At 47.5% G+C, this 27,787-nt stretch overlaps 1 protein-coding gene across 1 annotated transcript; it reads left to right on the plus strand.

Moving 5' to 3' along the window:
• The first annotated feature begins 1,585 nt into the window (after positions 1–1,585).
• On the plus strand, positions 1,586–27,681 carry LOC106584858 (kunitz-type serine protease inhibitor bitisilin-3). The gene is made up of 6 exons (XM_045706271.2): positions 1,586–1,773; positions 9,532–9,738; positions 22,235–22,411; positions 22,782–22,826; positions 25,495–25,573; positions 26,628–27,681. Exons 1-6 carry the CDS (start codon positions 1,701–1,703, stop codon positions 26,710–26,712), a joined length of 666 nt encoding a protein of 221 aa, XP_045562227.1. The 5' UTR covers positions 1,586–1,700; the 3' UTR covers positions 26,713–27,681.
• Positions 27,682–27,787: the final 106 nt, after the last annotated feature.

The following is a 27,787-nucleotide window of genomic DNA, read 5'->3' on the forward strand; positions in this document are numbered from 1 at the left end:
GGGATGACCAGGGATGTTCTGTTGATATGTGTGTGAATTGGACCGTTTTCCCTGTCCTGCTAAGAATTCAAAATGTAACGAGTGCTTTTGTCTGCCAGAGAAAATGTTAGGAGTAAAAAGTACATTATTTTCTTTACGAACGTAGTGAAGTAAAAGTTAAAATATAAATAGTAAAGTGATTGTCCATTACAGATACCCCAAAAAATGACTTAAGTAGTACTTCAAAGTATTTTTACTTAAGTACTTTACAACTTCCCAAGTTCTCCCATGTCACCCCGCTTCTCAACACACTTCCAGTCGAAGCTCGCATCCACTACCAGACCATGGTGTTTACCTAGGGAGCAGCAAGAGGAACTACCCCTCCCTATCATCAGGCTACGCTCAAACCCTACACCCCAACCTGAGCACTCCGTTCTGCCTCCTCTGATCTCTTGGCCCTCCCACCCCTACAGGAGGGCAGCTCCCTCTCAGCCCAGTCCAAGCTCTTCTCTGTCCTGGTACCTCAATGGTGGAACCATCTTACCCCTGAAGCTAGGACAGCAGAGTCCCTGTCCATCTTCCCCCTGAAGCTAGGACAGCAGAGACCCTGTCCATCTCCCCCCTGAAGCTAGGACAGCAGAGTCCCTGTCCATCTGCCCCCCTGAAGCTAGAGCAGCAGAGTCCCTGTCCATCTCCCCCCTGAAGCTAGGACAGCAGAGTCCCTGTCCATCTTCCCCCTGACGCTAGGACAGCAGAGACCCTGTCCATCTTCCCCCTGAAGCTAGGACAGCAGAGTCCCTGTCCATCTCCCCCCTGAAGCTAGGACAGCAGAGTCCCTGTCCATCTGCCCCCCTGAAGCTAGAGCAGCAGAGTCCCTGTCCATCTCCCCCCTGAAGCTAGGACAGCAGAGTCCCTGTCCATCTTCCCCCTGACGCTAGGACAGCAGAGACCCTGTCCATCTTCCCCCTGAAGCTAGGACAGCAGAGTCCCTGTCCATCTCCCCCCTGAAGCTAGGACAGCAGAGTCCCTGTCCATCTGCCCCCCTGAAGCTAGAGCAGCAGAGTCCCTGTCCATCTCCCCCCTGAAGCTAGGACAGCAGAGTCCCTGTCCATCTTCCCCCTGAAGCCAGGACAGCAGAGTCCCTGCCCATCTTCCCCCTGAAGCTAGGACAGCAGAGACCCTGTCCATCTTCCCCCTGAAGCTAGGACAGCAGAGTCCCTGTCCATCTTGCGAAAACATCTGAAACCCTACCTCTTCAACGAGTATTTTAAATAATCCCACAGCCCCCCACCCCTCTTTTCCCCTGACTATCTGAAACCCTACCTCTTCAACGAGTATTTTAAATGATCCCACAGCCCCCCACCCCTCTTTTCCCCTGACTATCTCTGACTTTGCTGATTGATAGCTGCTTTGAGGAAAAATGTACTGACTTTGAATGTGATATGTGGCTGTCCCACCTAGCTATCTGGAGATGAATGAACTAACTGTAAGTCTCTCTGGATAACGACAAAAAAATGTGAAACATATTACAGCGATCTAAACAGCACCAACATATCCTTATTGCACCTGGCTTCCTGTTGGGGCGCAGCCCTTTGGTATCAGTGATGAGTACGAAGGTCAGTGGGTGATGATATGTAAACGTCCACTCCCATCGCAGTTTACAACTGTCACTCATTCTGCTGGAGACTGGAGACAACACACACACACACACACACACCACCATGAAACAACTGGTCATATTTGGGGCTTTAGTTTTTGCTACATTCAACATGGTTCACAGCGAAGAACCACCAGGTAAGTTCAATCAATTTTAGTATGTCTGTGTGCATATACCTCCGTCACAGTTTTTTTTGTTGTCAGTACCAGGTAGTTTCTGTTCGTGTTTGTACATCTGAAATAGTTTGATTTTTGAAGACTTTAATAAATCATTTGTTTGCTAAAGGGGTCTTAAAACGGTTCTCTTAACGCTTCATTGTAACATCAAACATTAGTTTGGAGTTTTCCTCCTCTTCCTAGTTTCATTCTTCCATTTGAAATAAGGGAGGCCTGTTTTTTGCTTCAGTTCACTTCCAGTTGAGTTGTGGGCGGGATGGCAAAGAAGTCAACCACACATTTGATTCAATATACATTTTAAATATATATATATTTTCCACAATATTTATGAATTTAATCAATGAATTAAATTACTGGTGTGTTATTTTCAATATGTTACACATTCTAATATTCTGTAGTTAGGGTAATATCGTATGGAACTGGGAGAACAAAGGTTCTCTGTCACGGTTGTTGTCGGTGAAGGAGGACCAAAACGCAGCAGGTACGTGAATGCTCATCTTGATTTTTATTAACTACAAAAATGAACATACAAAATAACAAAAACGAAACGAAACGAACAACTACAAACAGTCTGGTAAAGCATACGGCTTACACACAGAACAATCACCCACCCCGAACCACATAAAACAAATACCCCCTGCCACGCCCTGACCAAACTACAAAACAATTAACCTTATATACTGGCCAGGACGTGACAGTACCCCCCCCTTAAAGGTGCTACCCCAGAAGCACCTTAACAAAAAATAACCCCAAGCAACACCAACAAAAAGTCCCCTTTTCTAAAGGGAGGGAAGGGAGGGTGGCTGCCGTCAACGACGGCACTGTGCGACACCCCCCCTCCCCAACCCACCTATTTCTGGAGGTGGCTCTGGTTCCGGCCGTTCCAGGCTGTCGGGCCAGTCTGGCATCGCCGGGGGACAGTCTGGGCAGTCTGGCAATTCGGGACAGTCTGGGCAGTCTGGCAATTCGGGACAGTCTGGGCAGTCTGGCCACTCGGGCCACTCCGGCAGTTCAGGGCAGTCTGGCCACTCCGGCAGTTCAGGGCAGTCTGGCCACTCCGGCAGTTCAGGGCAGTCTGGCCACGCCGGCAGTTCAGGGCAGTCTGGCCACTCCGGCAGTTCAGGGCAGTCTGGCCACTCCGGCAGTTCAGGGCAGTCTGGCCACTCCGGCAGTTCAGGGCAGTCTGGCCACTCCGGCAGTTCAGGGCAGTCTGGCCACTCCGGCAGTTCAGGGCAGTCTGGCCACTCCGGCAGTTCAGCGCAGTCTGGCCACTCCGGCAGTTCAGCGCAGTCTGACCACTCTGGCGACTGTTGACTGGCGGGCAGCTCTGGCGACTGTTGACTGGCGGGCAGCTCTGATGATGACTGTTGACTGGCGGGCAGCTCTGATGATGACTGTTGACTGGCGGGCAGCTCTGATGATGACTGTTGACTGGCGGGCAGCTCTGATGATGACTGTTGACTGGCGGGCTGACGCACTATAATCCTGGTGCGTGGTGCTGGTACCGGATATACCAGCTTATGAACACGCACCTCCAGGCTAGTGCGGGGAGCGGGAACAGGACGAGTCGGACTGGGTTGACGCACTTCCGGATCCGCACGAGAGACAGGAGCTGGAAACCCAGGGCTATGGAGGCGCACAGCCGGTCTAGATCTTACCTCCTGCACAACCCGCCTTGGCTGGATGGAACTAGTAGCCCTGTACGAGCGGGGTGCTCGTACAGGGCAGACTGGGCTGTGCAGGGGCCTGATGGTAGCCGTGCGTAGAGCGGGAGTTGGGTAGCCTGGTCCTCGGAGGCGTACCGGCGACCAGATGCGCTGCGCAGGCATCCTCCTACCAGGCTGGATGCCCGCTCTAGCACGGCACCTGCGAGGGGCTGGAATAACGCGCACCGGACTGTGCGTGCGTATGGGTGAGATAGTGCGCTCCTCAGCAAAACATAGCGCTCTCCACCCCATACGCTCCTCCATATAACCACGGGTAGCTGGCTTCCGGCTCTTCTTACGCCTAGCCAAACTACCCGTGTGCCCCCCCCCCAAAATTTTCTTGGGGGTGCCTCTCGTGCTTCTCCTTCAGCGCGTACTTGGCCTCGTACCACCGCCTCTCTGCCTTGGCTGCCTCAATTTCCCACTGCGGGCGTCGATAATCCCCAGCCTGGTGCCAAGGTCCGGCCCCGTCCAGAACTTCCTCCCAGGTCCATTTCTCCCGCCAGTCCAACTCGAACTCCGTCTGCTCCTACCTCTGCTGCTTGGTCCTTTGGTGGTGGGTGATTCTGTCACAGTTGTTGTCGGTGAATGAGGACCAAAACGCAGCAGGTACGTGAATGCTCATCTTGATTTTTATTAACTACAAAAATGAACATACAAAATAACAAAAACGAAACGAAACGAACAACTACAAACAGTCTGGTAAAGCATACGGCTTACACACGGAACAATCACCCACCCCGAACCACATAAAACAAATACCCCCTGCCACGCCCTGACCAAACTACAAAACAATTAACCTTATATACTGGCCAGGACGTGACATTCTCATTCAAATCGTTTATGATCCCTGAGAGTATCTCAGTCTGGAGTACCCTCACTCTGACAGCATGGCGGTTTCACTCTGACAGCATGGCGGTTTCACTGACAGTTGAAGGTTTCACTTTAGATCAAGACCTAATAAGACAGACTTTTTGGGCTCTCACCAGTTGGGCTCTCACCAGTTGGGCTCTCACCAGTTGGGCCCTCACCAGCTGGGCTCTCACCAACTGGGCCCTCACCAGCTGGGCCCTCACCAACTGGGCCCTCACCAACTGGGCCCTCACCAGCTGGGCCCTCACCAACTGGGCCCTCACCAACTGGGCCCTCACCAGCTGGGCCCTCACCAACTGGGCCCTCACCAGTTGGGCTCTCACCAGTTGGGCCCTCACCAACTGGGCCCTCACCAATTGGGCCCTCACCGGTTGGGCTCTCACCGGTTGGGCTCTCACCAGTTGGGCTCTCACCAACTGGGCTCTCACCAGTTGGGCTCTCACCAGTTGGGCTCTCACCAATTGGGCCCTCACCAGTTGGGCTCTCACCAATTGGGCTCTCACCAGTTGGGCTCTCACCAACTGGGCCCTCACCAATTGGGCCCTCACCAGTTGGGCTCTCACCAACTGGGCTCTCACCAACTGGGCTCTCACCAATTGGGCTCTCACCAACTGGGCCCTCACCAACTGGGCTCTCACCAATTGGGCTCTCACCAACTGGGCCCTCACCAGTTTGCATCCCTGAATAATACAGACAGACTAGCTTGTCTTAGACATACAGTATAGCCACAACGTTTTGTTGTGTCTAAGACAAGCTATACGACATTAATCCTGATCTGTGTTTAGGAGAATGAGAAGCTTTTCCAGTCGTAGCAGTAGCATGGGGAGCAGGGCCTGCAGACCAGTAACACCACTGCAGTGCTGCTCTAGTCCAAAACCTAGGGTTATGGCGTCTGTAACCTAATGCCACGGTGTACATCTGAGAGTCTGCGATGAAAGGAGTTGGTTTGTTTTGAAAGTCGTTGTCCTGCAGTTAAGGAGTCAGTGTTTACAGAGAATGCTTCTTCCTGTATTTTAGATGTTTTATGACCCTATAAGGCTTCTATTGTGGTGCCTGGCAGATCCAAACACTGCACATTCTGTATGGAAGACCTGCAACAATTACATCAGTACAGGAAATCACTGTCAAACAGATACTAAAAGAACAATCATTGTAATAATAGTGATATATTGAGCAATAGGGAGTTTATTCTAAGAATGGCCTCAAAAAACCTCAATCTAGCCCCGCCTGGGACCCCAGCTAATTGTTACGGATCTTCAAGGACAACTTGGGTTGTTATTATTATGAAGTATTTAGTGATGTCACATTGTTCCATTTACATTTCTATTGACCGGTTGGAAAATGCATCTCTGTGACGTTTTCAAGTAGGGTCCCAGAGATGACTAATGCAAGTAGGGTCCCAGAGATGACTAATGTAAGTAAGATCCCAGAGATGACTAATGCAAGTAGGGTCCCAGAGATGACTAATGCAAGTAGGGTCCCAGAGATGACTAATGTAAGTAAGATCCCAGAGATGACTAATGCAAGTAGGATCCCAGAGATGACTAATGCAAGTAGTATCCCAGAGATGACTAATGCAAGTAGGTTTCTCAGAGATGACTAATGCAAGTAGGATCCCAGAGATGACTAATGCAAGTAGGGTACCAGGGATGACTAATGCAAGTAGGATCCCAGAGATGACTAATGCAAGTAGGATCCCAGAGATGACTAATGCAAGTAGGGTCCCAGAGATGACTAATGTAAGTAAGATCCCAGAGATGACTAATGCAAGTAGTATCCCAGAGATGACTAATGCAAGTAGGATCCCAGAGATGACTAATGCAAGTAGGGTCCCAGAGATGACTAATGCAAGTAGGGTCCCAGAGATGACTAATGCAAGTAGGGTCCCAGAGATGACAAATGCAAGTAGATTCCCAGAGATGACTAATGCAAGTAGATTCCTAAAGATGACTAATGCAAGTAAGATCCCAGAGATGACTAATGGAAGTAGGATCCCAGAGATGACTAATGCAAGTAGGATCCCAGAGATGACTAATGCAAGTAGGATCCCAGAGATGACTAATGCAAGTAGGATCCCAGAGATGACTAATGCAAGTAGGATCCCAGAGATGACTAATGCAAGTAGGATCCCAGAGATGACTAATGCAAGTAGGATCCCAGAGATGACTACTGCAAGTAGGATCCCAGAGATGACTAATGCAAGTAGGATCCCAGAGATGACTAATGCAAGTAGGGTCCCAGAGATGACTAATGCAAGTAGGATCCCAGAGATGACTAATGCAAGTAGGATCCCAGAGATGACTGATGCAAGTAGGATCCCAGAGATGACTAATGCAAGTAGGATCCCAGAGATGACTAATGCAAGTAGGAACCCAGAGATGACTAATGCAAGTAGGATCCCAGAGATGACTAATGCAAGTAGGGTCCCAGAGATGACTACTGCAAGTAGGAACACAGAGATGACTAATGCAAGTAGGATCCCAGAGATGACTAATGCAAGTAGGATCCCAGAGATGACTGATGCAAGTAGGATCCCAGAGATGACTAATGCAAGTAGGATCCCAGAGATGACTAATGCAAGTAGGATCCCAGAGATGACTAATGCAAGTAGGATCCCAGAGATGACTAATGCAAGTAGGGTCCCAGAGATGACTACTACAAGTAGGATCCCAGAGATGACTAATGCAAGTAGGATCCCAGAGATGACTAATGCAAGTAGGATCCCAGAGATGACTAATGTAAGTAGGACCAGCATCCCTGTGGAACAATTTCGAATCCTTTTAGAGTCCATGCCCCGAAGAATTGAGGTTGTTCTGAGGGCAAGGGGGGGGGTGACTCAGTGTGTAATAACGGCATAATAACTCGTTATAAAGTGGTGGAATTGTCCTTTAATAAGATACAGTAGTAGATACAGGGAGGTTAGTTAGACTGGGGCTAGTGGATGAGGAGGGGAGGGTTGGACTGGGGCTAGTGGATGAGGAGGGGAGGGTTAGACTGGGGCTAGTGGATGAGGAGGGGAGGGTTGGACTGGGGCTAGTGGATGAGGAGGGGAGGGTTGGATGGGGCTAGTGGATGAGGAGGGTTGGACTGTGGCTAGTGGTTGAGGAGGGTTGGACTGGGGCTAGTGGATGAGGAGGGGAGGGTTGGACTGGGGCTAGTGGATGAGGAGGGGAGGGTTGGACTGGGGCTAGTGGATGAGGAGGGGAGGGTTGGACTGTGGCTAGTGGATGAGGAGGGGAGGGTTGGACTGTGGCTAGTGGATGAGGAGGGGAGGGTTGGACTGTGGCTAGTGGATGAGGAGGGGAGGGTTGGACTGTGGCTAGTGGATGAGGAGGGGAGGGTTGGACTGGGGCTAGTGGATGAGGAGGGTTGGACTGTGGCTAGTGGATGAGGAGGGTTGGACTGGGGCTAGTGGATGAGGAGGGTTGGACTGGGGCTAGTGGATGAGGAGGGTTGGACTGGGGCTAGTGGATGAGGAGGGTTAGACTGTGGCTAGTGGATGAGGAGGGGAGGGTTGGACTGGCTAGTGGATGAGGAGGGGAGGGTTGGACTGGCTAGTGGATGAGGAGGGGAGGGTTGGACTGGCTAGTGGATGAGGAGGGTTGGACTGGGGCTAGTGGATGAGGAGGGGAGGGTTGGACTGGCTAGTGGATGAGGAGGGTTAGACTGGGGCTAGTGGATGAGGAGGGTTGGACTGGCTAGTGGATGAGGAGGGGAGGGTTGGACTGGCTAGTGGATGAGGAGGGTTGGACTGGCTAGTGGATGAGGAGGGGAGGGTTGGACTGTGGCTAGTGGATGAGGAGGGGAGGGTTGGACTGTGGCTAGTGGATGAGGAGGGTTGGACTGTGGCTAGTGGATGAGGAGGGAAGGGTTGGACTGTGGCTAGTGGATGAGGATGAGGAGGGGAGGGTTGGACTGTGGCTAGTGGATGAGGAGGGTTGGACTGTGGCTAGTGGATGAGGAGGGAAGGGTTGGACTGTGGCTAGTGGATGAGGATGAGGAGGGGAGGGTTGGACTGTGGCTAGTGGATGAGGAGGGAATGGTTGGACTGTGGCTAGTGGATGAGGAGGGGAGGGTTGGACTGGCTAGTGGATGAGGAGGGTAGGGTGGGTCTGTGGATGAGAAGGGTAGGGTGGGACTGTGGATGAGGAGGGTAGGGCTGGACTGTGGATGAGGAGGGTAGGGTGGGACTGTGGATGAGGAGGGTAGGGTTGGACTGTGGATGAGGAGGGTAGGGCTGGACTGTGGATGAGGAGGGTAGGGTGGGACTGTGGATGAGGAGGGTAGGGCTGGACTGTGGATGAGGAGGGTAGGGCTGGACTGTGGATGAGGAGGGTAGGGCTGGACTGTGGATGAGGAGGGTAGGGTTGGACTGTGGATGAGGAGGGTAGGGTGGGACTGTGGATGAGGAGGGTAGGGTGGGACTGTGGATGAGGAGGGTAGGGCTGGACTGTGGATTAGTTTTTTTTTTATACAGGGTTAAATATGAAGTTGTAGTAAAGTTCAGCTTCCAGTCGACATGGGGGCGCTGTGTCACTGTCAGAAGATACAGAATGTGCTTCAGTCAGAAAAGTTGGCATCATTCTGCCCTGCTGGCTTCAGGACCAGCCAGTTAAACACAGCCACCCTCAAGAAGGTGAAGGTTTGGCACATACTTACTAAATAAATATAATCCCACATTTGGGATTATATTAAATAATCCCATATTTGTAACATTTCTGAACACTCATATCGACATATAAGCACCAATAACAACTCTGCCTCGCCTCTAATGTTATGGGAATCTCTCCTTGCTTATCTGAGAGGCAAATAATGTCCTTTAGTTCAGGTGCTGTTAAAATGGATAAGGCTCAAATAGTGGCAAACTCCTCTCTACAGTGTTCTGTCTTCTAATTCCTCTCCTCTCCTCTCCTCTCCTCTCCTCTCCTCTCCTCTCCTCTCCTCTCCTCTCCTCTCCTCTCCTCTCCTCTCCTCTCCTCTCCTCTCCTCTCCTCTCCTCAGAGTGCTGTTCTTGTCCTCTCCTCTCCTCTCCTCTCCTCTCCTCTCCTCTCCTCTCCTCTCCTCTCCTCTCCTCTCCTCTCCTCTCCTCACCCCAGAGTGCTGTTCTTGTCCTCTAATCCCTCTCCTCTCCTCTCCACAGAGCACTGTCTCCTACCACAGGACGTGGGTACAGCTCCGGCCTCAGGAGCGGATGACTTCCAGATCCTGCTGTATTACGACGCAGCTAAAGACCTGTGCTACCCCTTCAAGTACCTGGGAGAGGGGGGCAACGCCAATCGATTCACCCTGGAGAAGCTCTGTATGAGAAACTGCTCCATCAAGGCAGAGGAGACCTATCCTATGGAAGGTGAGACCAGAGATAGTATACCAGAACCAGACCCAGACCCTGTCCTCTATTATAGATAGTATACCAGAACCAGACCCTGTCCTCTATTATAGATAGTATACCAGAACCAGACCCAGACCCTGTCCTCTATTATAGATAGTATACCAGAACCAGACCCAGACCCTGTCCTCTATTATAGATAGTATACCAGAACCAGACCCTGTCCTCTATTATAGATAGTATACCAGAACCAGACCCTGTCCTCTAATATAGATAGTATACCAGAACCAGACCCAGACCCTGTCCTCTATTATAGATAGTATACCAGAACCAGACCCAGACCCTGTCCTCTATTATAGATAGTATACCAGAACCAGACCCTGTCCTCTATTATAGATAGTATACCAGAACCAGACCCAGACCCTGTCCTCTATTATAGATAGTATACCAGAACCAGACCCAGACCCTGTCCTCTATTATAGATAGTATACCAGAACCAGACCCAGACCCTGTCCTCTATTATAGATAGTATACCAGAACCAGACCCAGACCCTGTCCTCTATTATAGATAGTATACCAGAACCAGACCCTGTCCTCTATTATAGATAGTATACCAGAACCAGACCCAGACCCTGTCCTCTATTATAGATAGTATACCAGAACCAGACCCTGTCCTCTATTATAGATAGTATACCAGAACCAGACCCTGTCCTCTATTATAGATAGTATACCAGAACCAGACCCAGACCCTGTCCTCTAATATAGATAGTATACCAGAACCAGTCCCTGACCCTGTCCTCTATTATAGATAGTATACCAGACCCAGACCCAGACCCTGTCCTCTATTATAGATAGTATACCAGAACCAGACCCTGTCCTCTATTATAGATAGTATACCAGAACCAGACCCAGACCCTGTCCTCTAATATAGATAGTATACCAGAACCAGACCCAGACCCTGTCCTCTATTATAGATAGTATACCAGAACCAGACCCAGACCCTGTCCTCTATTATAGATAGTATACCAGAACCAGACCCAGACCCTGTCCTCTATTATAGATAGTATACCAGAACCAGACCCTGTCCTCTATTATAGATAGTATACCAGAACCAGACCCAGACCCTGTCCTCTAATATAGATAGTATACCAGAACCAGACCCAGACCCTGTCCTCTATTATAGATAGTATACCAGAACCAGACCCAGACCCTGTCCTCTATTATAGATAGTATACCAGAACCAGACCCAGACCCTGTCCTCTATTATAGATAGTATACCAGAACCAGACCCTGTCCTCTATTATAGATAGTATACCAGAACCAGACCCAGACCCTGTCCTCTATTATAGATAGTATACCAGAACCAGACCCAGACCCTGTCCTCTATTATAGATAGTATACCAGAACCAGACCCTGTCCTCTAATATAGATAGTATACCAGAACCAGACCCAGACCCTGTCCTCTATTATAGATAGTATACCAGAACCAGACCCAGACCCTGTCCTCTATTATAGATAGTATACCAGAACCAGACCCAGACCCTGTCCTCTATTATAGATAGTATACCAGAACCAGACCCTGTCCTCTATTATAGATAGTATACCAGAACCAGACCCAGACCCTGTCCTCTATTATAGATAGTATACCAGAACCAGACCCTGTCCTCTATTATAGATAGTATACCAGAACCAGACCCAGACCCTGTCCTCTATTATAGATAGTATACCAGAACCAGACCCAGACCCTGTCCTCTATTATAGATAGTATACCAGAACCAGACCCTGTCCTCTAATATAGATAGTATACCAGAACCAGACCCAGACCCTGTCCTCTATTATAGATAGTATACCAGAACCAGAACCAGACCCTGTCCTCTATTATAGATAGTATACCAGAACCAGACCCAGACCCTGTCCTCTATTATAGATAGTATACCAGAACCAGACCCAGACCCTGTCCTCTATTATAGATAGTATACCAGAACCAGACCCTGTCCTCTATTATAGATAGTATACCAGAACCAGACCCTGTCCTCTATTATAGATAGTATACCAGAACCAGACCCTGTCCTCTATTATAGATAGTATACCAGAACCAGACCCTGTCCTCTATTATAGATAGTATACCAGAACCAGACCCAGACCCTGTCCTCTATTATAGATAGTATACCAGAACCAGACCCAGACCCTGTCCTCTATTATAGATAGTATACCAGAACCAGACCCAGACCCTGTCCTCTATTATAGATAGTATACCAGAACCAGACCCAGACCCTGTCCTCTATTATAGATAGTATACCAGAACCAGACCCAGACCCTGTCCTCTATTATAGATAGTATACCAGAACCAGTCCAGACCCTGTCCTCTATTATAGATAGTATACCAGAACCAGACCCTGTCCTCTATTATAGATAGTATACCAGAACCAGACCCAGACCCTGTCCTCTATTATAGATAGTATACCAGAACCAGACCCTGTCCTCTAATATAGATAGTATACCAGAACCAGACCCAGACCCTGTCCTCTATTATAGATAGTATACCAGACCCAGACCCTGTCCTCTATTATAGATAGTATACCAGACCCAAACCCTGTCCTCTATTATAGATAGTATACCAGAACCAGACCCTGTCCTCTATTATAGATAGTATACCAGAACCAGACCCAGACCCTGTCCTCTATTATAGATAGTATACCAGACCCAGACCCTGTCCTCTATTATAGATAGTATACCAGACCCAAACCCTGTCCTCTATTATAGATAGTATACCAGAACCAGACCCTGTCCTCTATTATAGATAGTATACCAGAACCAGACCCAGACCCTGTCCTCTATTATAGATAGTATACCAGAACCAGACCCAGACCCTGTCCTCTATTATAGATAGTATACCAGAACCAGACCCTGTCCTCTATTATAGATAGTATACCAGAACCAGACCCAGACCCTGTCCTCTATTATAGATAGTATACCAGAACCAGACCCAGACCCTGTCCTCTATTATAGATAGTATACCAGAACCAGACCCTGTCCTCTATTATAGATAGTATACCAGAACCAGACCCTGTCCTCTATTATAGATAGTATACCAGAACCAGACCCAGACCCTGTCCTCTATTATAGATAGTATACCAGAACCAGACCCAGACCCTGTCCTCTATTATAGATAGTATACCAGAACCAGACCCTGTCCTCTATTATAGATAGTATACCAGAACCAGACCCAGACCCTGTCCTCTATTATAGATAGTATACCAGACCCAGACCCTGTCCTCTATTATAGATAGTATACCAGAACCAGACCCTGTCCTCTATTATAGATAGTATACCAGAACCAGACCCAGACCCTGTCCTCTATTATAGATAGTATACCAGAACCAGACCCAGACCCTGTCCTCTATTATAGATAGTATACCAGACCCAGACCCTGTCCTCTATTATAGATAGTATACCAGAACCAGTCCAGACCCTGTCCTCTAATATAGATAGTATACCAGAACCAGAACCAGACCCTGTCCTCTATTATAGATAGTATACCAGAACCAGACCCAGACCCTGTCCTCTATTATAGATAGTATACCAGACCCAGACCCTGTCCTCTATTATAGATAGTATACCAGAACCAGACCCAGACCCTGTCCTCTATTATAGATAGTATACCAGAACCAGACCCAGACCCTGTCCTCTATTATAGATAGTATACCAGAACCAGACCCAGACCCTGTCCTCTATTATAGATAGTATACCAGACCCAGACCCTGTCCTCTATTATAGATAGTATACCAGACCCAAACCCTGTCCTCTATTATAGATAGTATACCAGAACGAGACCCTGTCCTCTATTATAGATAGTATACCAGAACCAGACCCAGACCCTGTCCTCTATTATAGATAGTATACCAGAACCAGACCCAGACCCTGTCCTCTATTATAGATAGTATACCAGAACCAGACCCAGACCCTGTCCTCTATTATAGATAGTATACCAGAACCAGACCCTGTCCTCTATTATAGATAGTATACCAGAACCAGACCCAGACCCTGTCCTCTATTATAGATAGTATACCAGAACCAGACCCTGTCCTCTATTATAGATAGTATACCAGAACCAGACCCTGTCCTCTATTATAGATAGTATACCAGAACCAGACCCTGTCCTCTATTATAGATAGTATACCAGAACCAGACCCAGACCCTGTCCTCTATTATAGATAGTATACCAGAACCAGACCCAGACCCTGTCCTCTATTATAGATAGTATACCAGAACCAGACCCTGTCCTCTATTATAGATAGTATACCAGAACCAGACCCAGACCCTGTCCTCTATTATAGATAGTATACCAGAACCAGACCCAGACCCTGTCCTCTATTATAGATAGTATACCAGAACCAGACCCTGTCCTCTATTATAGATAGTATACCAGAACCAGACCCAGACCCTGTCCTCTATTATAGATAGTATACCAGAACCAGACCCAGACACTGTCCTCTATTATAGATAGTATACCAGAACCAGACCCTGTCCTCTATTATAGATAGTATACCAGAACCAGACCCAGACCCTGTCCTCTATTATAGATAGTATACCAGAACCAGACCCAGACCCTGTCCTCTATTATAGATAGTATACCAGAACCAGACCCAGACCCTGTCCTCTATTATAGATAGTATACCAGACCCAGACCCTGTCCTCTATTATAGATAGTATACCAGAACCAGACCCAGACCCTGTCCTCTATTATAGATAGTATACCAGACCCAGACCCTGTCCTCTATTATAGATAGTATACCAGAACCAGACCCAGACCCTGTCCTCTATTATAGATAGTATACCAGAACCAGACCCAGACCCTGTCCTCTATTATAGATAGTATACCAGAACCAGACCCAGACCCTGTCCTCTATTATAGATAGTATACCAGAACCAGACCCAGACCCTGTCCTCTATTATAGATAGTATACCAGAACCAGACCCAGACCCTGTCCTCTATTATAGATAGTATACCAGAACCAGACCCAGACCCTGTCCTCTATTATAGATAGTATACCAGAACCAGACCCAGACCCTGTCCTCTATTATAGATAGTATACCAGAACCAGACCCTGTCCTCTATTATAGATAGTATACCAGACCCAGACCCTGTCCTCTATTATAGATAGTATACCAGACCCAGACCCTGTCCTCTATTATAGATAGTATACCAGAACCAGACCCAGACCCTGTCCTCTATTATAGATAGTATACCAGACCCAGACCCTGTCCTCTATTATAGATAGTATACCAGAACCAGACCCAGACCCTGTCCTCTATTATAGATAGTATACCAGAACCAGACCCTGTCCTCTATTATAGATAGTATACCAGAACCAGACCCAGACCCTGTCCTCTATTATAGATAGTATACCAGAACCAGACCCAGACCCTGTCCTCTATTATAGATAGTATACCAGAACCAGTCCCTGTCCTCTAATATAGGTAGTATACCAGAACCAGTCCAGTCCCTGTCCTCTAATATAGATAGTATACCAGAACCAGACCCTGTCCTCTAATATAGATAGTATACCAGAACCAGTCCAGTCCCTGTCCTCTAATATAGATAGTATACCAGAACCAGTCCAGACCCTGTCCTCTAATATAGATAGTATACCAGAACCAGTCCAGACCCTGTCCTCTAATATAGATAGTATACCAGAACCAGACCCTGTCCTCTAATATAGATAGTATACCAGAACCAGTCCAGACCCTGTCCTCTAATATAGGTAGTATACCAGAACCAGTCCAGTCCCTGTCCTCTAATATAGATAGTATACCAGAACCAGACCCTGCCCTCTAATATAGATAGTATACCAGAACCAGTCCCTGTCCTCTAATATAGATAGTATACCAGAACCAGTCCAGACCCTGTCCTCTAATATAGATAGTATACCAGAACCTGTCCCTGTCCTCTAATATAGATAGTATACCAGAACCAGTCCCTGTTCACTAATATAGATAGTATACCAGAACCAGTCCAGACCCTGTCCTCTAATATAGATAGTATACCAGAACCAGTCCAGACCCTGTCCTCTAATATAGATAGTATACCAGAACCAGTCCAGACCCTGTCCTCTAATATAGATAGTATACCAGAACCAGTCCAGACCCTGTTCTCTAATATAGGTAGTATACCAGAACCAGTCCAGACCCTGTCTGTCAGGTGTGTGCGTACTGGTAGCGAAGTCAGGCGCCGGAGAGCAGAGAGTTGTGAACAGGCGCACACTTTATTGAGGCAGGAGAAACCAACAGACGGAAGGAACTGCGTCCAAACCTCCAGCCATTAGGCGAAAGTGCAAAACGCGCAAGAACAGTAACAATAATTTATGTTTAACAATAAACATCTTCGTGAACAACACGGTATAAGCAAACCAAACTGGCGCGTCAACAATATACACGTGACACAAACAATTCCACACAAAGACACGAGGGGGAAGAGAGGAATAAATACATACAGTGTGATTGGGGGAATGAAAACCAGGTGTGCAGGGAACAAGACAAAACAAATGGAAAAATGAAAAATGGAGCGGCGGCGGTGGCTAGAAACAAGGAGAGGATCCGATTTCGGCGGAAGTCGTGACAGTACCCCCTCCTTGATGTGCGGCTCCAGCGGAGCGCCAACACCGGCCTCGGGGACGACCCGGATGGCGAGGCGCAGGGCGATTCGGCCGGCGACGGTGGACCTGCCGCAACAGTTCAGGGTCCAACACATCCGCCACCGGCACCCAGCATCTCTTCTCCGGACCGTACCCCTCCCATTCCACGAGGTACTGAAGGCCCCTCGCCCGACGCCTCGATTCCAGGATGGAACAGACGGAGTACGCCGGGGCCCCCTCGATGTCCAGAGGGGGCGGAGGAACCTCCCGTACCTCAGACTCCTGGAGCGGACCAGCCACCACCGGCCTGAGGAGAGACACATGGAACGAGGGGTTAATATGGTAATCGGGGGGAAGCTGTAACCTGTAGCATACCTCGTTCAGTCTCCTCAGGACTTTAAATGGCCCCACAAACCGCGGGCCCAGCTTCCGGCATGGCAGGCGGAGGGGCAGGTTTCGGGTCGAGAGCCAGACCCGGTCTCACTGTGGTGACGGTCCGCGCTGGTCTTTTGGCGCAGCGCGGCCTGCTGGAGGTGACCATGGGCGGCTTCCCATGACTCCTCCGCGGTGAGAGCCCTCTGTTGCCATGAAATGGTGGGGTCATGACGAGCTAACCAGGGAAGGCCTAGCAACCACGGGAAACGCGCGAGACTGATTCTCTCCTCGTGGACCCCCCTGCGGCACCATGGCCAGGGGAGATGGTGGCTTCCCTGATTAGCCCGGACCCTAATGGTCGACTATCCAGAGCGTGTACCGGGAAAGGTCTAACCACAGGAATAATGGGGATCCCTAAACTAAGGGCGATCAGCTCTGTTGATAAAATTCCCAGCCGCGCCTGAATCGACGAGCGCCTTATGCTGGGAATGCAGGGAAAACTCAGGAAAACAAACAGGTACAAACAGTTGGACAACAGAGTATGAGGATGAGAGTGGTGCAGACTCACCTGGGGTGACGCCAGAGTGCCCTGCCTGCTGCCTCGACTCCCAGAGGAACCAACCCGGCACCCACCGGCAGTGTGCCCTCTGTGGCCACAGATGGTGCACGTGAAGGCACCTCCTCCAGCCTCCCTACGTGCAGCCCCTCCCAGCTCCATGGGCTCTGGAGCGGGGGTGCTCGAAGATGGAACCGACAGAGCCCTCTCTGGACGTCCGCGGGTGACCAGCAGGTTTTCCAACCGGATGGACAGATCCACCAGTTGGTCAAAAGTGATGGTGGCATCCCTGCAGGCCAACTCCCGTCGGACGTCCTTGCGCAGGCTGCATTGGTAGTGGGGCCCTGTCGTTCCATCCTGCTCCGGCGGCCAAATTCCGGAATTCCAGGGCGAACTCCTGGGTGCTCCTCGTCCCCTGCCTCAAGTGAAAGAGCCGTTCCCCCGCCGCTCTCCCTTCGGGCGGATGGTCGAAGACGGGTGAACTCCTCGAAGTGGTCCAACGCCGCGTCTCCTTCACCCCACACGGCGTTTGCCCACTCCAGAGCTCTCCCCGAGAGGCATGAGACGAGGGCGGACACCCTCTCCCTTCCCGAGGGAGCTGGGTGAACGGTGGCCAGGTAGAGGTCCAGTTGTAACAGGAACCCCTGGCACTGTGCTGCCGTCCCATCATACTCCCTGGGAAGGACGCTTCCCACTGGGACTGGATCCAGGAGGGACGGGTAGAGGTAACCCCAGTTGCGCTGGTCAAGGCACTGGGAGAGACTTCCTGTCTCTCCCAGCGGTCCATGGTCTGGACAACGCGATCCATCGTGGCACCGAGATGTTGCAGCATTGCCGAGTGTTCACGGACGCGCTTCTCGACTCTGACCGAGGTACTGTTCTGCCTGCGGCTATGGAACCCTGACCTGTTCACCGGACGTGCTTGCTGCACCCTCAACAACTACTATGATTATTATTATTTGACCATACTGGTCATTTATGAACATTTTAACATCTTGACCATGTTCTGTTATAATATCCACCCAGCACAGCCAGAAGAGGACTGGCCACCCCACATAGCCTGGTTCCTCTCTAGGTTTCTTCCTAGGTTTTTGGCCTTTCTTGGGAGTTTTTCCTAGGGAGTTTTTCCTAGCCACCGTGCTTCTTTCACATGCATTGCTTGCTGTTTGGGGTTTTAGGCTGGGTTTCTGTACAGCACTTTGAGATATCAGCTGATGTACAAAGGGCTATATAAATACATTTGATTTGATTTGATACTTGCTCCTGCTGACTCCATGGGTGGGTGTGGAATTCTGTCAGGTGTGTGCGTACTGGTAGCGAAGTCAGGCGCAGGAGAGCAGAGAGTTGTGAACAGGTGCACACTTTATTGAGGCCTCTGAAAGACTAGCTGTCTCCATGGTATCAGACCCCAGTTAGACTAGCTGTCTCATCAGACCCCAGTTAGACTAGCTGTCTCCATGGTATCAGACCCCAGTTAGACTAGCTGTCTCCATGGTATCAGACCCCAGTTAGACTAGCTGTCTCCATGGTATCAGACCCCAGTTAGACTAGCTGTCTCCATGGCATCAGACCCCAGTTAGACTAGCTGTCTCCATGGTATCAGACCCCAGTTAGACTAGCTGTCTCCATGGTATCAGACCCCAGTTAGACTAGCTGTCTCCATGGCATCAGACCCCAGTTAGACTAGCTGTCTCCATGGTATCAGACCCCAGTTAGACTAGCTGTCTCCATGGCATCAGACCCCAGTTAGACTAGCTGTCTCCATGGTATCAGACCCCAGTTAGACTAGCTGTCTCCATGGTATCAGACCCCAGTTAGACTAGCTGTCTCCACGGTATCAGACCCCAGTTAGACTAGCTGTCTCCATGGTATCAGACCCCAGTTAGACTAGCTGTCTCCATGGTATCAGACCCCAGTTAGACTAGCTGTCTCCATGGTATCAGACCCCAGTTAGACTAGCTGTCTCCATGGTATCAGACCCCAGTTAGACTAGCTGTCTCCATGGTATCAGACCCCAGTTAGACTAGCTGTCTCCATGGTATCAGACCCCAGTTAGACTAGCTGTCTCCATGGTATCAGACCCCAGTTAGACTAGCTGTCTCCACGGCATCAGACCCCAGTTAGACTAGCTGTCTCCATGGCATCAGACCCCAGTTAGACTAGCTGTCTCCACGGTATCAGACCCCAGTTAGACTAGCTGTCTCCATGGTATCAGACCCCAGTTAGACTAGCTGTCTCCATGGTATCAGACCCCAGTTAGACTAGCTGTCTCCATGGTATCAGACCCCAGTTAGACTAGCTGTCTCCATGGTATCAGACCCCAGTTAGACTAGCTGTCTCCATGGTATCAGACCCCAGTTAGACTAGCTGTCTCCATGGTATCAGACCCCAGTTAGACTAGCTGTCTCCATGGTATCAGACCCCAGTTAGACTAGCTGTCTCCATGGTATCAGACCCCAGTTAGACTAGCTGTCTCCACGGTATCAGACCCCAGTTAGACTAGCTGTCTCCACGGTATCAGACCCCAGTTAGACTAGCTGTCTCCACGGTATCAGACCCCAGTTAGACTAGCTGTCTCCACGGTATCAGACCCCAGTTAGACTAGCTGTCTCCATGGTATCAGACCCCAGTTAGACTAGCTGTCTCCATGGTATCAGACCCCAGTTAGACTAGCTGTCTCCATGGTATCAGACCCCAGTTAGACTAGCTGTCTCCATGGTATCAGACCCCAGTTAGACTAGCTGTCTCCATGGCATTAGACCCCAGTTAGACTAGCTGTCTCCATGGTATCAGACCCCAGTTAGACTAGCTGTCTCCATGGTATCAGACCCCAGTTAGACTAGCTGTCTCCATGGTATCAGACCCCAGTTAGACTAGCTGTCTCCATGGTATCAGACCCCAGTTAGACTAGCTGTCTCCATGGTATCAGACCCCAGTTAGACTAGCTGTCTCCATGGCATTAGACCCCAGTTAGACTAGCTGTCTCCATGGTATCAGACCCCAGTTAGACTAGCTGTCTCCATGGATAGACCCCAGTTAGACTAGCTGTCTCCATGGATAGACCCCAGTTAGACTAGCTGTCTCCATGGTATCAGACCCCAGTTAGACTAGCTGTCTCCATGGTATCAGACCCCAGTTAGACTAGCTGTCTCCATGGTATCAGACCCCAGTTAGACTAGCTGTCTCCATGGTATCAGACCCCCCAGTTAGACTAGCTGTCTCCATGGTATCAGACCCCAGTTAGACTAGCTGTCTCCATGGTATCAGACCCCAGTTAGACTAGCTGTCTCCATGGTATCAGACCCCAGTTAGACTAGCTGTCTCCATGGTGTCAGACCCCAGTTAGACTAGCTGTCTCCATCCCCTAATGAATCCAATTGAATCAAATCAAAGTGTTATATCTATCAAGGCTTCTGTGCATTTACTGTACACATTCAGCACATTCAATCCTATTGGTAGATAGATACATAGTAGGTGGATACAGTGTTCTGTTCATTAAATCCTATTGGTAGATATATACATAGTAGGTGGATACAGTGTTCTGTTCATTAAATCCTATTGGTAGATACAGACATAGTAGGTGGATACTCATAATACCCAATATAGTATAACCCATTTAAGACCCCACACTTGTAATGTGTCATGTCTGTCAAGACAGTCCACTGTGCATCTGCAGATATAGTTGACATAGTATTCAAGTTATTACAGCCCAGAAAACACCCTTTATTGTGGAATGGCCATAAACAAGGACTTTATTGTGGCATGGCCATAAACAAGGACTTTGGAGTAACATTTGTACAGAGGAAGAGGTTTTTATTGCCCCTGCTATGACTATATTGGGTAGTGGGTGGGTGTTTGTGTAAGAGAGAGAAAGAAGAAGAGAGAGAGAGAGACAGAGAGACAGAGGAGACAGAGAGAGAGAGAGAGAGAGAGACAGACAGACAGACAGACAGACAGACAGACAGACAGACAGACAGACAGACAGACAGACAGACAGACAGACAGACAGACAGACAGACAGACAGACAGACAGAGAGAGAGAGAGACAGAGGAAGATGGAGAGAGAGAGAGAGAGAGAGAGAGAGAGAGAGAGAGAGAGAGAGAGAGAGAGAGAGAGAGAGAGAGAGAGAGAGAGAGAGAGAGAGAGAGAGAGAGAGAGAGAGAGAGAGAGAGAGAGAGAGAGAGAGAGAGAGAGAGAGAGAGATTTTTACTGTCATATAATGTTGGGTTTCTTGAGGTTTACCATCTAAATGTGAAGCAGAGATCATCCATAATGTCTGAAATGAGAAGAGTAACTCATTCAAAACCTACTACTGATTTCAGGGTTTTACACCAGGACTCCCCAATAATGCTTCCCACAGTCTAAATCCGGCCTGCGGGTCATTTTATTTGACCCCTTAAGTTTTCTGAGCAAACGTTAATTAAAGACTGTCAAAATCACCAAGAAATTCCCAAGTATTCCCACACATAGAAAGAGAGGCGTACGTATCCCAATGTAATAAAGGTATGAAATTATTCTGTTATTGCCCCAATGCTCTGTCTGCTTGGATTCTCAAGGTCAATTTGCAGTGTACAGATGATTTATAACTCTGATCCGGGCCCCTGGCCATCTGCTCAAGGTAAATTGGCCCTACGGCTGAATTTAGTTGACGATCCCTGGCTTACAGTATATAAGCACTTAACGCAACTGTGCAGCAGTACATTTACCTTCATCGCAATGTGCCACCATGTGGCAAAACATAGTAACAACACCCAGAACAATGTCTCGCCAGGAATCGCAACACTGAAGTCATCTTTGTGTGTGATTAATGCTCCGTCTCTCCCTTCTCTCTCTCTCGTCTCTCTCTCTCTCTCTCTCCTTCCTCCTCTCTCTCTCTCTCTCTCTCTCCTCTCTCTCTCTCTCTCTCTCTCTCTCTCTCTCTACCCAACCCTAACCTTCCCCCTTGTACAGAGTCAAAAGCCTGCCACTTCCATAAGGCTCTGGGTGAATGCTTCGGCACCTACCTGCGTTACTACTACGACCCCATCCACGAGAAGTGTAAGAAGTTCCACTGGACTGGCTGTGTGGGGAACGGGAACAGGTTCATCGACCATCAGGCCTGCAACGCCACCTGCGCTGGGATTCACGGTGAGATGACATGACATGGCATAATATGATATAATATGGCGTAGCATGACATAAGATGGCATAACATGACTTAACGTGACATAAAATGGCATAACATGACATAACGTGACATAAGATGGCATAACATGACATAACATGACATAAGATGGCATAACATGACATAACATGACATAACACATAAAATAACATAGCATAAACTAATGAATCGTGAATCGTGAAATATCCTAATTTAGAGGTTCTACAAATATTCCTGTAGTTTTCATGTAGCCTTTCTTGTAGCCACATGACACTGAAAACTAACAACACACGAATGTAATGTTGAATAATTAACTGATACTATATTTATAATAATCTGATGTTTTGTCACCAGATGAAGGTACTGAGAAGGAGGAGGATGAGCCCGATACTCCTATTGGTGAGTAGAGATATAGGTCTATATACTCCTATTGGTGAGTAGAGATATAGGTCTATATACTCCTATTGGTGGGTAGAGATATAGGTCTATATACTCCTATTGGTGGGTAGAGATATAGGTCTATATACTCCTATTGGTGGGTAGAGATATAGGTCTATATACTCCTATTGGTGGGTAGAGATATAGGTCTATATACTCCTATTGGTGGGTAGAGAGATAGGTCTATATACTCCTATTGGTCTATATACTCCTATTGGTGGGTAGAGATATAGGTCTATATACTCCTATTGGTGGGTAGAGATATAGGTCTATATACTCCTATTGGTGGGTAGAGAGATAGGTCTATATACTCCTATTGGTCTATATACCCCTATTGGTGGGTAGAGATATAGGTCTATATACTCCTATTGGTGGGTAGAGATATAGGTCTATATACTCCTATTGGTGGGTAGAGAGATAGGTCTATATACTCCTATTGGTCTATATACTCCTATTGGTGGGTAGAGATATAGGTCTATATACCCCTATTGGTGGGTAGAGAGATAGGTCTATATACCCCTATTGGTGGGTAGAGATATAGGTCTATATACTCCTATTGGTGAGTAGAGATATAGGTCTATATACTCCTATTGGTGAGTAGAGATATAGGTCTATATACTCCTATTGGTGGGTAGAGATATAGGTCTATATACTCCTATTGGTGGGTAGAGATATAGGTCTATATACTCCTATTGGTGGGTAGAGATATAGGTCTATATACTCCTATTGGTGGGTAGAGAGATAGGTCTATATACTCCTATTGGTCTATATACTCCTATTGGTGGGTAGAGATATAGGTCTATATACCCCTATTGGTGGGTAGAGAGATAGGTCTATATACTCCTATTGGTCTATATACTCCTATTGGTCTATATACTCCTATTGGTGAGTAGAGATATACACTACATGACCAAAAGTATGTGGACATCGAACTTCTCATTCCAAAATCATGGGCATTAATATGGAGTTGGTCCCCCTTTGCTGCTATAACAGCCTCCACTCTTCTGGGAAGGCTTTCCACTAGATGTTGGAACATTGCTGCTATAACAGCCTCCTCTCTTCTGGGAAGGCTTTCCACTAGATGTTGGAACATTGCTGCTATAACAGCCTCCACTCTTCTGGGAAGGCTTTCCACTAGATGTTGGAACATTGCTGCTATAACAGCCTCCACTCTTCTGGGAAGGCTTTCCACTAGATGTTGGAACATTGCTGCTATAACAGCCTCCACTCTTCTGGGAAGGCTTTCCACTAGATGTTGGAACATTGCTGCTATAACAGCCTCCACTCTTCTGGGAAGGCTTTCCACTAGATGTTGGAACATTGCTGCTATAACAGCCTCCACTCTTCAGGGAAGGCTTTCCACTAGATGTTGGAACATTGCTGCTATAACAGCCTCCACTCTTCTGGGAAGGCTTTCCACTAGATGTTGAAACATTGCTGTGGGGGACTTGCTTCCATTCAGCCACAAGAGCATTAGTGAGGTCGGGGCACTGATGTTGGGCGGTTAGGTCCTGGCTCGCAGTCAGCTTTCCAATTAATCCCAAAGGTGTTCGATGGGGTTGAGGTCAGGGCTCTGCGCAGGCCAGTCAAGTTCTCCCATACCGATCTCGACAAACCATTTCTGTGTGGACCTCTCTTTGTGCTCGGGGGCATTGTCATACTGAAACAGGAAAGGGCCTTCCCCAAACTGTTGCCACAAAGTGGGAAGTATAGAATCGTCTAGAATGTCATTGTATGCTGTAGATTTCCCTTCACTGGAACTAAGGGACCTGAACCATGAAAAACAGCCCCAGACCATTATTCCTCCTCCACCAAACTTTACAGTTGGCACTATGCATTCGGGCATGTAGCATTCTCCTGGCATCCGCCAAACCCAGATTCGTCCATCAGACTGCCAGAAGGTGAAACGTGATTCATCATTCCAGAGAACGTGTTTCCACTGCTCCAGAGTCCAATGGTGGTGAGCTTTACACCACTCCAGCCAACACTTGGCATTGCGCATGGTGATCTTAGGCTTGTGTGCGGCTGCTCGGCCATGGAAACCAATTTCATGAAGCTCCCGACAAACAGTTATTGTGCGGACGTTGTTTCCAGAGGTAGTTTGGTAGTGAGTGTTGCAACCGAGGACAGATGATTTTTACATGCAACTCGCTTCAGCAGTCAGCGGTCTCGTTCTGTGAGCTTGTGTGGCCTACCACTTCCCTTCTGAGCCGTTGTTGCTCCTAGACGTTTCCACGTCATAATAACAGCACCCGGGGCAGCTCTAGCAAGGCAGAAATTTGACAAACTGACTTGTTGGAAAGGTGGCATCCTATGACGGTGCCACATTGAAAGTCACTTAGCTCTGGTGATAAAGTACAGTACACTCTTCATCATTCTCTGTTGATACAGTACAGTACACAGTTCATCATTCTCTGGTGATACAGTAGAGTACACTGTGTTATTCAATTTTAAACGCCGGTCAGCAACGGCTGAGGCTGAAATAGCCAAATCCACTAATTTGAAGGGGTGTCCACATACTTTTGTCAATATAGTGTAGGTCTATTCTACAGTTTTGATCTTTTATAAATTACTTACTTATGTTGTTGTTGTTGTTAACAAAACACTCACGTTATTCTGCTTCCTGCAGCCCTGATTCTGGGAGTGGTGTTGGGGATCACGGGAGGAATAATTATCGGAGTCGTTATTTTCCTGGTGATACAGAGCAAGTAAGTACACAGTTCATCATTCTCTGCTGATACAGTACACAGTTCATCATTCTCTGCTGATAGAGTACACAGTTCATTATTCTCTAGTGATACAGTACAGTACACAGTTCATTATTCTCTGGTGATACAGAGCAAGTAAGTACACAGTTCATCATTCTCTGCTGATACAGTACACAGTCCATCATTCTCTGCTGATACAGTACAGTACACAGTTCATCATTCTCTGGTGATACAGTACAGTACACAGTTCATTATTCTCTGGTGATAGAGTACAGTACACAGTTCATTATTCTCTGGTGATACAGAGCAAGTAAGTACACAGTTCATCATTCTCTGCTGATACAGTACAGTACACAGTTCATCATTCTCTGCTGATACAGTACAGTACACAGTTCATTATTCTCTGGTGATACAGTACAGTACACAGTTCATTATTCTCTGGTGATACAGAGCAAGTAAGTACACAGTTCATCATTCTCTGCTGATACAGTACAGTACACAGTTCATCATTCTCTGCTGATACAGCACAGTACACAGTTCATCATTCTCTGGTGATACAGTACACAGTTAATTATTCTCTGGTGATACAGCACAGTACACAGTTCATCATTCTCTGGTGATACAGTACACAGTTCATCATTCTCTGGTGATACAGTACAGTACACAGTTCATCATTCTCTGGTGATACAGTACACAGTTCATCATTCTCTGGTGATACAGTACACAGTTCATCATTCTCTGGTGATACAGTACAGTACACAGTTCATCATTCTCTGGTGATACAGTACACAGTTCATCATTCTCTAGTGATACAGTACAGTACACAGTTCATCATTCTCTGGTGATACAGTACAGTACACAGTTCATCATTCTCTGGTGATACAGTACACAGTTCATCATTCTCTAGTGATACAGTACAGTACACAGTTCATCATTCTCTTTAATTAAAAAGAGAAGAAAATTTAAATAATGAAACAGAATGATTTTTTTTTTTTTTGTAATTTGGCCTAATTATGCTACAAATAACTAACTGTCCTTTTATATCAAATATCAGCAAGAATCACAAACGTGAACCAAAGAAAGTGAAAGAAACCAAGACGGAGGCACCACTGCAACAGGAGCCAATCGAGATGGCATAGAGACGAGAACACCGGAACGACTGGAAACGCCGTAGAAATGAGACTGGCTAGAACGCATGATCCCATTCAAGTCCACTTTCCATTTTAAGTGTACCCATGCCAGTTGTTGTATTTCTAGGGGAAACACCAGGCGGGGCCCCTCACCTGAATGGCCGCTCTCAGGTTGATTTAATAGAGGAATGTAGATCTACAACTTAACAACCCTACAATGTAATGTCATGTTTCCATCATGTGTTATCAGATTATTCAACAAATCCTTGTTTGTGGGTTGGAGGAGTGGACAATGAGAGAGTCATGTGTTATTTACCTTCACTAATGCAGGCCTGGCTATTTTCCTCACGGTTACGTTTAAAATGACTCTCAATTATCTTACAACGTGTATAAGGATTTCTGCACTCTCGTCTTTTACAATATGACTGTGTTTATTTCAGGTATATTTGGTAACTGCTAAGGATTTCTGCACTGCTCACATCACCTCCACGGGACACTGTTGTTTAGTAATTAGATTACAGCATCGTGTGTTTTTATTGAACTCCTCAGCGTGCGACAGGGTTCTTCTGATATTCCCGATAGTTCTTCTTGCGGAATGTGCGTTTTATTTTACGTGCTACCTTCTGTTTATGTTTGGTCTGTATCAACGTTCACATTGGTTTTGTTCCAACTACTGTATGTAACATTATTGTAAGGCAATGATGTGAGAATGAACCAAAACACTGTTTTAAAAATATATATATTATGGGACTGAGATGATATCGTCCTTCAACAGTTTTTACCCACAGAAATAGAATGAATAGAACACTCGTCCCCATTCAAGTAAATTGTGCCATTATGGGACTGAGATGATATCATCCTCCTGGACTGGCAGCCATTTTGAGTGTACCCATAGGAGCAAAGCAGGAAGTAAAAGCAGGAAGTAAATAAAAGCAGGAAGTAAATAAAAGCAGGAAGTAAATAAAAGCAGCGAGTCAATCTGTGATGTTGTTATTGTTGTGAAATTCCATCTACATTTTGAAGGATACATATTCAAATGTGTTACAAAAGTAAATAAACACAGATAAACACAAAAAAAAAATGA

Source organism: Salmo salar, chromosome 23 (assembly GCF_965601325.2).
Source record: "Salmo salar chromosome 23, fSalSal1, whole genome shotgun sequence".
Lineage (NCBI taxonomy): Eukaryota > Metazoa > Chordata > Actinopteri > Salmoniformes > Salmonidae > Salmo > Salmo salar.

What these genes read in the sequence shown, in the direction of transcription:
- LOC106584858 (XM_045706271.2), top strand. Translation starts at nt 1,701, where the DNA reads ATGAAACAACTGGTCATATTTGGGGCTTTAGTTTTTGCTACATTCAAC. An exon ending in GGAGACCTATCCTATGGAAG is followed by an intron (nt 9,739 to 22,234) that starts GTGAGACCAGAG and finishes CCCCTTGTACAG; the next exon opens with AGTCAAAAGCCTGCCACTTC. An exon ending in CACCTGCGCTGGGATTCACG is followed by an intron (nt 22,412 to 22,781) that starts GTGAGATGACAT and finishes TTTTGTCACCAG; the next exon opens with ATGAAGGTACTGAGAAGGAG.